Genomic DNA, 10,147 nt, shown 5'->3' with positions numbered 1-10,147 from the left:
CCCCCCCCCAAGACCCCAACAAAAGATTGCACTCTAGTCTACCACAAGTGGAGGATAAGCTTCTCAATCAACTCCTTGCAGCTCCACGAGCCGACAATGCTGAAACAAAACAACTTATGCCAAATTGCTCACACAAAAGCACAGGTCTTCAAGATATGATCCAAGTCCTCATCAGCCCTCTTGCAGAGAACACAACAATGTGAATCAACCACCAAAGACTCTCTAGCTGAGTCCAATCCAAGGTGTTAACTTTTTCTTGAAAAACCTGCCAAACGAAGAATTGCACCTTCTTGGGAATCTTTACCTTCCAAAAGAAGGGGAAAATAGCTCTACCCATCGAGGAAGGGTTGTACAGACACTACAAGAAAAAAATTCGGAAAGAGGATTCCAAAGGTGGACATCCCCTCAATCATCCCTAAGACGAAAAGAGGAGAGTGAGGATAATAGAGGAAGAACATACGGTGTTTCCCTATTGGTCAATGAACGATAGAAACCTAGAGAGAGATGAGGGGGCACCTTTGACTGGTCGAGGATCGAAGCAATCAAGTGGTTTTGAAAGAAGATATAAGTGAGAGTATAAGGAGCACCCTAGTCACTTTCCCTCTCAAAAGTAAGTATCTTGCCCATCCCCCATTACATTATGAATAAACTGAGAGAGAAGATGAAGATTTGAAGCAATCACTTTAGATGAATTTCTGGAATTGCCTTTAAACCCCTCACCGGTCCACTCAAATGGACGGGCCCGTATTTGATAACATTAACCTTGTGCCATAAGATATCGACTTCATGATAGATAGAACCACTAGAACCATTTAACTAACAAGGTTGTGTTTCACGTCCTAATATTACCAATACCTAATTCCCCATGGCCAGAGACTTAACCAAATCATTTCAATATCCAAGAGGATAAACAACATCCACCCTCTTTTGTTGTTTTTTTCATGTGTGTCCCCACCAAATTATCCACACCTTGACTATCATCCAACTAACCCTATGACATTTAGCATAAAAAAGTTCATAGATATTTCATATCCTCAACCAGTAGCCACAATTGAACTATAATCTCAAATACATTTAGGTTTACCACTTGTCCGCTTCGATATGATGGCTTCCTTATAATTTTTTAACTAGAATTATATTATAAGAAGATTCAAAACTACTTAAACGATAAATACAAAAGAAATTGGCGGATAAGGCACCTTCCAAACCAATGACCAACAGGAGTAATAAAGAAAAAAAAACGGAACTTCAATTGGTTTGAAGATAGAAAGTACTTCCATTAATAAAAAGGAATACAAAGAGGGAGACATGCCCTCTTCCAAAGCCACAAAAGAATATCAAAATGGCATTATATCATAAGGTGCACGTAGCATAGTTACAATTATTTTTATCTTTTATCTCATTTCATAGAAGTTCGTGATTTAAAAAACCATACTGAAGAGTGAAGACAGACAAGTAAAATAACTTATATCCAACAAAACTTGTTTCCCAACATTTTTACATGTCAGAGACCGGTTAGTTGAAATTACCTCATCATAACTTTTCCCTTGAATCCTTGCCCTTTCCAGTCTTTCATGTTTCAATCTCCTAACTAACCGCTGCTCTATGTGATCACTAAGAATAGTCCTAGGCAAGTCTTTTGCGCCAAGAACAGCACTTTGAGGTAATGGTATACGCTCTCCTCTTTCAATTTCTTGTATGTAGCAATTTGGACAAGTATACTCAGCTTGACCACCATCATTTCTTCGACCATTGAAAAGAGCACAGATCTGATGTTGCCATGCTTCACATTTATCACATTGAACCCACTGAAAGAAAGCATCAGGGTGGTTGAAAAAACTGAAAGAGGAAGCATAAGAAAATCATCTAATCAAACATATCATACTGCAAATAAAACATACCCATTCCTCTGTCTCTTCATCATTTTTCTTCTTCTCTAGCCTTGACTTGGGAATGGCAGTTCCATCAACAACAATAGCATCTCCACGAGCATCATTATAACATGGAATACAAAAGTAATGTCGTGTATCACCAGCACCGACTGTATGATACATTGCATTTCTCTTTATACGAGCACCACATGGTGTGCAATATATAGGCGGTGGCTCAAAGGTAAGTTTCTCAACTGCACATAACTGACAGGAATTCTCACTCATTGATTGTTCCATGGCTTGATTCTTCTCAGCCTTGGATTTGCTCTGGAGAAAAAGATGGAAAACAGAAAGAAGCTTTTAGATAGCAAAGTGCACTTGATTCAGTGATCAATTTAGTACCCATAATACATAGAACAAAAAATTAATCAAAATGAAAAGTGACTATAACTCACACTCAAAAGATACAAAATCTAGAAGGAAGTGAACTAAAACAGAAAATAAAACAACAATGAAACTGTCTAATATTTTTACTTCCTATAGTTATACCTCCCTCATTGCAAATTGGGAAGGTCTTTTGTAAACATCATGGATTATACATCCCTCTTGTAAATTTCACTCATCAATGAAATTGTCTCTTATCAAAAAAATAATAATAATAAAATAAAATAAAACAACAGAATACAATTACAAAGGAAAAATAAATGTATCCCAATTCAAATAAATATCATCATGTAGTGAGAACGTAGCAAAGGTCTTAGAAAGAGAACGCCATTAAAAAAATCCATAATACATATCATTAAAAAGTGATTTTAAAAACATCTCAACATAAATGAAACAAAGGGTACCAGGGAAATGAAAGGTCTATGACACCAAAACAAAACATAAAATATCCCCGCCACACTTATGTACTTTACTACTTTCATTAAGATTGCAAGTGAAAAATATCTTAGAGCTCAAGACACAGTTTACGGGTTTTGAATTGATGCAAAAACAAACCTTTTGTAGAACCTAATGTATTCACATATATCCATTATAAGATCCAAAATTGAACTATTTATGACTTACATAGAACATAATTGTTTATATAAATAAAATTTTATTTGCATTTTTATAAATATTTTCTCTAGTGTATCTGTGTGAAAACAACACAAGACAAAACCGTGTTAACTAACCTGGCCAACCCACTGTCTGAGACTAATAATATGGTCTCTCACTTGTTCTGGAGTGAACAATTCAGTTAGTGACACCCCTTTAATTTTTGGCTTCCCAGACTTGGTGGCAGCTGCATGCTCAGTGACATGCGTTGAAGGATCTTGCACACTTGGCTCTGTCTCTTTCTCAATTTTAACATTCTCTTGCTTTGGTAAACTAGAAAACTCATCATATGTGACGAGGTCAACATCACACCTTTGGCTGCAATTATTGTCTGCATTAGCGTCCTTCAAATCACTATGGCTTTCAAGAGTTGAGCTCTGCAGCAAATCCATTTTTACATCTACTAGCTCATGCTTAACAGCCATAGTAACATCGCTATGCTGATAACCTTGGCACTGCACATCCAAAGACATGTGGTGTTCACTCATAGCAGAAGTTGAAATTGCAGAGCTCTCACTCTCAGGAACAAGAGACTGAGTGGACTGCTCTATCTTCATGCGTTTAAGAGAAGACTGCAGATCTTTTGAAGTTTCAGTAGGCTGAAGGGTCTTAGAAACAAACCTAGTGGAATTATCTTGAGTATCACAGGATTTAGGGAATCCATTGGTCAACTTTTGCAAACTTGAATCAGATGCATTGTGGGCACGTACGTTTTTTCGGCTCTGGATATAGTCTCGGACAGGAATACAAACAGGACAGCTCAGATCCCTACATCGCTTGTGATGATGAAGCAATAACTTGGTAGGTTGGCAACGGAGATATGAGCATTGAGAAGAACTGCATCTATCGAGATGTTGCCACAATTTCTGAGCAGTGACACAGTTCCGCTCTGGACATTTCCCTTCAGGAGCTACACAGCGACGGGCATGCCGCAAAAACAGAAGCCATCTCTGCTGATTTATAAACTGGCGTGCACTATTGTTATTCTGGCAGGTGACACTAAGGGGATTAGGAGGCTCAGATTTGGTTCTAGTAACAACGGAGTGCCCAATTGTTGATCCTTCAGTAGGTAAATTATCACACTGCACTTTATCGTGACCCGATGCCTTCTTATGGAAATCATGGACATTTGGCTCATGAACAATGCTCCCGGGCCTGTGATTTCTATCTTGTGATTGGGGATGCCATTGACCCTGCAAAGTTGCACCTGATAGAGCTCCAGCAGGACTGTTCAAACGATTTTGAGAATTTGAATTTAATAGATGCGGATTCAAAATTTGTTGCATCTGTTGAGAGCTTTGAGAATGTGGGGAGCAAATATCATTATGGCTAGATGAAACAGAAAGATATTGAGCATTCCTCGCACAGTCTTCACTAGAATTCTGATGAAATTGGTTATGCGTCTCAGGCAGTGGGAAATGTTCAGTAACTTGTGGCTGAAAAGGCCCACTATGATGCTCCCCACCAGGTTCCTGCTTCACATGACTGCCTAGGTTGGACGCTAACTGAACTTGACTAATAGAATTGTTATTTAATAGGTGCTGCTGAGGCTGAATTTGCTGTTCCTGGATACTAGACTGTTGAAGAAATGGTTGTTGTGGTTGAAATTGGTGATGCTGCTGCTGAAACTGCTGCTGCATATGAGAATCAATGATGTTTTCCCTGGAAGATAGTGAAGGTTGGAAATTCATCTTGTCTGACCCATCAATTAGGGGGGAGTGAGTGCCCTGTTGAGTTCCATGAAAATTTGACTGGTTACTGGGGAAAGATGAACTCGTTTTAGACATAGATGGAAAATTTGCCGAGTTCAAATTGTGAGCAGTCACCATTGATCCAACAGATGTTGCAGGGCCATAAAGGTTTTCAGACCCAAAAGAATCGGTAGTATTCATTCCATATCCATCACCTGTAAAAAAAAATTGATTGTTATTACCAAGAACTGCTAGGCAAAATGACTGGAGCCAATAAAGATAGAGGGAGATAATACCTTGCACCAACGATTGCTCATTTTGATCAAAAGATTGTCCTACAGGTTTGGTTAAATTACCATAAGACGAGACATTCAGATAGCCCTCTGAGGTGCTAGATTCTTTCAAAAGTTGTACATTACCACCTATTAATCCTAAGCTACCATTGACAGCTCCATTTGTAAACCCATAAGATTTCTGCTGTAAGCCAGACCTTATTCCACTACCCATTTGGCTACCAAGATTGTGTGATATACGACTGTTCTGACCACCAATATGCTGCTTTTGCAATTGCACTTGAGACAACATTGTAGGTTCAACACTGGGAAGCCCACTACCATTACTGGAAGACTCCCTGCTCACATAAGACTGGTTGCTGCTTATATGGTTAATGTTATTACTGAAACCAGGTGTAGGAATCATTTGACTAGCAATTCTTTGTGCACCAGCAGATGATATAACTCCACCAGAACCGACTGAATAACTAGGAGACTGCTGATATCCACTGGATAAGGGACCTGCAAAGGAAGATATCAGAACTTTTTTCATAAAAGCAGAACTTTTGACATTGGGAAGGAATTATTTAGTGGAAGGTACCATCAGCTCTGTTGAAGGAACCACCAGTTATTCCACCAGTTGGCATGAGGCTTCCTGTGCTAGCAGTAGGTGCTAAGCTAGCATTAGCGGAAATAATAGAATCGCCTGAAGACGCAACCATCATTTTTGAATTCCCACTGTGAGCCATACCAGGAGTCGGAATCATCTGACTTATCGCAGAAGAAGAACTAACCACCTGCTGATATTGCTGGTTCTGATTATTCAGGGACGAACGCTTCAGCAAATTATGCAGACGACTCTCCAAAGTATCCAGGTTCATATAGTCATCCTGTGTCATATCATCATAACGGTAAAGTTTATTCAAAGAAGAAATATATGAACCACAGTAGTAAAAAGTTAACATGCTTGTTTGTCCGAGACTTTTATAAGAAAAAACAACATAAGAGGTGGTCTCTCCATTCTTCTTCAACATTTTAGTGGTAATTTGTTTAATATAGGGGTGGGGGTGGAGACCTTTGTAAGAGCAGTTTTAAAAATACCCTCCTCCAAGCGCTTCACGAAATCCTTAAACTTCAGCCTCTGTAATTCATCGATGGGTCGTTGATGCCGCTGTAATAAAATCTCAAAGCTGGAAAGCAGAAACATAAAATTTTATTAGGCAAGAGCATAAATTCTCAAACAACAGTGTATTGGAGAATCCAAAATTGTCGTATATAAAACTAGAAAATTAAGACCTAAAAGTCCTATCAATCATAAACTAAAATCTACAATCATAACAACTTGAAAACCAATCGAGTAAAAACTAAAAATAGCATAATATCAACAAAACCACAAGCCAGCAACGTTTGCAAGACGCAAGGCATAAATAAGTTGATAATAATGCCTAATAAAATTCAGTCTAGATTGGCTATGTGATTGCTAACAGAAATAACAAGACATACATGCAAAACAAACAAATATTGATGATAAAAATAATAGGAATAAAGAAAAGATAAAGAAGAAGACAAATTATCAAACTAAGTTTACTCTAAAGTATCTCATTTCTCCAAAATGTAACTTACGCTACAACATCGTATAAAAGAAAAATCTTAACCATCGACAAGAAAACAAGTGAATGATGAACTGGTACAAGAAAAAATAGTTCCCTGCGAGTGGTAAAGGCTACCCGTAGTCACCTAAGAAGCACAAAAACAAAAGAGAGAGGCTCTGAGGGCCTGAAGTCTTCATCAAAGACGGATATATAATGGTAAGTCTTACATTTTCTCTTGTATGAAGACGCGTGCTTTATAGAGTTCAGTGTCCATATTGAACGTAGCGCGTGGAGGATCACCTCTCCGGACAACTCCACACCAGCTTTATCAGGCCTGCCCAGATATCTGGCAAAAAGGAAAAAAAGATGCACGCTCATTTTCCTTATGTTATCAAGTTAAAAGCTTCCTGTAACGACCATAGTGCATAAACTCGGACAAGGTCAGATAACTACCACATAATAATCAGAGGCAGTGGAACTGGCACATAATTTTAAAACTAAATAAAAAGATTTCTCTTTTAAACGAAATTAGAAAACGTAAGTGCCCAAGATGATATCGCGCTGATCCTATTCCAGGCAAAAACAGGTGAAATTGAAAGAGACCAATAACAAACCAGTAACATAATGAGCGCAACATGGAAGTGCTACAGTCTTTTACTTAGAAAGTGTAGTAAAATGTCAACTGATGAGACTAAATGACTAAAAGCAGAGTAGTACAGATAGAATCACCAAAATAAATTTTAAAAACAAAAGGGGGAATGCTCTTTTTGTTTCCTCCTTACTAAGAACCAAAGATGTTTATAGCAGACGGAAAATTGAAGAGCCAAATGATAAGGACCTGATCAATTTGCTCAGTTGTTCCAAATTTCCTCTTCTCCTTCAAATTGTGGTTTATTTACAAATGAGTATCACCCCCAGATCAGACGAACTGCCCGCTACCATCGAGAATCAATCCCAGAAGAATGGAGGGCTCTCCGTCAGACATCTAATTTCTAATCCACGGACGAATCAATCAGCGGCTTCATCTTCGATGAGGTAAAAAGAAAGCGCGATTCTCAATTGTAGGGTAAAGAATCGATCTATTCTCAGTTACACTAATTGATCATAGAAGAATCGATCTGCAGGGAGAGATTAAGGTAAAGAAGAGAGATGGAAAAATACGAGAGATTGAGGGCTATTTTCTTTTTCGTTTCCTTTTCTTTTCTTTTCTTTTCTTTTTTTTTTTTTTTTTTTTTTTTTTTTTTTTTTTTTTTTTTTTTTTTCCTTTCATAATGAGCGAGCGAGCAGGGTGGCAAACTTCGCTCGTGTTTTGCACGTTTTTTTATTTCTTTATTTGTTTATTTATTTTATTAACCTGGGCTATTTCCTACTATTTTACCCTTCATTTTGATTAGAATTATCGTAGAGGCTAAATTGCACAAATGTTAAAAGTATAGGAACTCAATTGAGTCGACATTGAGATTTAGGTCTCAGATACGCTGATGGTCCAACTGATTTTCCTTTCGATTTATCTCTCAATCCATCATAGGCAGGTTGTTGAAGGATCTCGCCACCATAATGCCATCAACATTGAAAGGTATTGCAAGAGAAGGAAACTAACAACTGAAAATATTTGGGAAAAAGAGGAAGAATCAACAAGTCATTAGGTCGAGAAATAAATAACATAATCAATAGATCAAACAACAAGTTTAGGGGTTAGGTTTGGGGTTTACTATTTTGGGTATGGTGTTTAGGGTTTAGGGGTTGGGGTTTTAGGTTTCGGGTTTCGAGTTTCAGATTTGAGGATTGCGGTATGGGATTTGGGGTTCGGGGTTCATGGTTTGAGGTTTGGGTTAGGATTTTTAGGGTTTAGGATTTACAATTTTTAGGGTTTAAAGTTTTGGGTATTAGGGTTTAGGATTTACGGTTTATAGGGTTTAAAGTTTGGGGTATTGGGGTTTAGGGTTTTTAGGAGTTTAAGAGTTTTTAGGATTTAGGGGTTAGGGGTTCAGGGTTTAGTTTTTTCACGTGTCTCCATTATCGTGGGGTCTTATAGACATGACTACATGTTTTTTCTTCTTCCATATTTTACGCTTAGTACACTCTTTAGTGGATTTGGTACGATATTAAAACGAGAAAACAACGTACTAAACGAGTTAATGACCCTCATCTTAAAGAGGAAAAAAAGTGTCAATGGACACCTATGGAAAATGACTCGAAAATGGCCTGAAAAAGAAAGTGTTTAAGTTTGGTTTTTTTTACTAAACATATGTGTCAAATTCATCAAATTTGAATGTTCCAACTTAGATTTTCAAATAATCATTTAAGTGTCTCCATTAGGGTCTGAGATGTCTGAGATGTTTGAGACGTTTGAGATGTCTTTGATGCTTGAGATGTCTGAGAGGTCTGAAATGTCTGGGATGTCTGAGAGGTCTTAGATGTCTGAGACGTTTGAGAGGCCTGAAAGGTCTGAGATGTTTGAGATGTCAGAGATGTCTTTGACGTCTGAGAGGTCTAGGATGTCTGAGATGTCTAAGAGGTCTGAGATATGTTTGATGTTTGAGAGGTCTGAGAGGTCTGATATGTCTAAGAGGTCTGAGATATCTTTGATGTTTGAGAGTTTTGAGATGTCTGAGATGTCTAAGATCTCCTTAAGGTCTAAGATATTTGAGATGTCTGAGATGTTTGAGATGTTTGAGATGTCTAAGATGTTTGAGATGTCTGAGATGTTTGAGATGTTTGAGATGTCTGAGAGGTCTAAGAGGTCTGAGATGTCTGAGAGGTCTTTGATGTCTGAGATGTCTGAGATGTCTTAGATGTCTTAGATGTCTTAGAGGTCTGACATGTCTCTGATGTCTGAAGTGTCTTAGATGTCTGAGAGGTCTGATATGTCTTTGATGTCTATCATGAGTTGTCTGAGAGGTCTGACATATCTATGATGTTTGAAGTGTCTTAGATGTCTGAGAGGTCTGATATCTCTTTGATGTCTTTCATGAGCTGTCTGAGAGGTCTTAGATGTCTTTGATGTCTAAGATGTCTGAGAGGTCTGAGATGTCTGAGAGGTCTGAGAGGTCTGAGAGGTCTAAGATGTCTGAGATGTCTGAGATGTCTGAGATGTCTGAGATGTCTGAGATGTCTGAGACGTTTGAGAGGTTTGAAAGGTCTGGGAGGTATGAGATGTATTTGATTTCTATGATGTCAGAGATGTCTGTGATGTCTAAGATGTCCGAGGGGTCTGAGATGTCTGAAATGTCATAGATGTCTGAGATGTCTGAAATGTCATAGATGTCTGAGATGTCCGAGAGGTCTAAGATGTCTTTAGGGTTTAGGGTTTAGGGTTTAGGGTTTAGGGTTTAGGGTTTAGGGTTTAGGGTTTTAGGGTTNAGGGTTTAGGGTTTAGGGTTTAGGGTTTAGGGTTTAGGGTTTAGGGTTTAGGGTTTAGGGTTTAGGGTTTAGGGTTTAGGGTTTAGGGTTTAGGGTTTAGGGTTTAGGGTTTAGGGTTTAGGGTTTAGGGTTTAGGGTTTAGGGTTTAGGGTTTAGGGTTTTAGGGTTTTAGGGTTTAGGGTTTTAGGGTTTTAGGGTTTAGGGTTTAGGGTTTAGGGTTTAGGGTTTAGGGTTTAGGGTTTAGGGTTTAGGGTTTAGGG

The 10,147-nt window shown here is 38.3% G+C and overlaps 1 protein-coding gene across 2 annotated transcripts in view; it reads right to left on the bottom strand.

The window, feature by feature from the left end:
• The window catches only part of LOC111431040 (histone acetyltransferase HAC1-like), a 14,517-nt gene extending 6,786 nt beyond the window's left edge, over positions 1-7,731 (bottom strand). The window contains exons 1-9 of one of the 2 annotated variants that reach the window (XM_023067532.1): positions 7,363-7,731; positions 6,752-6,870; positions 6,008-6,122; positions 5,534-5,822; positions 4,957-5,454; positions 4,796-4,875; positions 3,047-4,696; positions 1,902-2,198; positions 1,530-1,808 (exon numbers count right to left, since the gene is read on the bottom strand). In XM_023067532.1, the coding sequence (XP_022923300.1) occupies positions 1,530-1,808; positions 1,902-2,198; positions 3,047-4,696; positions 4,796-4,875; positions 4,957-5,454; positions 5,534-5,822; positions 6,008-6,122; positions 6,752-6,798 (3,255 nt within the window). In that variant the 5' untranslated portion in view covers positions 6,799-6,870; positions 7,363-7,731. Of the gene's footprint in view, positions 1-1,529; positions 1,809-1,901; positions 2,199-3,046; positions 4,876-4,956; positions 5,455-5,533; positions 5,823-6,007; positions 6,123-6,751; positions 6,871-7,362 lie in introns of both variants that reach the window. The other variant, XM_023067531.1, reaches the window with a different exon arrangement.
• Positions 7,732-10,147: the final 2,416 nt, after the last annotated feature.

This window comes from Cucurbita moschata, unplaced genomic scaffold (genome assembly GCF_002738365.1).
Source record: "Cucurbita moschata cultivar Rifu unplaced genomic scaffold, Cmos_1.0 Cmo_Scf00035, whole genome shotgun sequence".
Classification (NCBI taxonomy): domain Eukaryota; kingdom Viridiplantae; phylum Streptophyta; class Magnoliopsida; order Cucurbitales; family Cucurbitaceae; genus Cucurbita; species Cucurbita moschata.
This window is presented reverse-complemented; position numbering and strand designations above follow the sequence as displayed.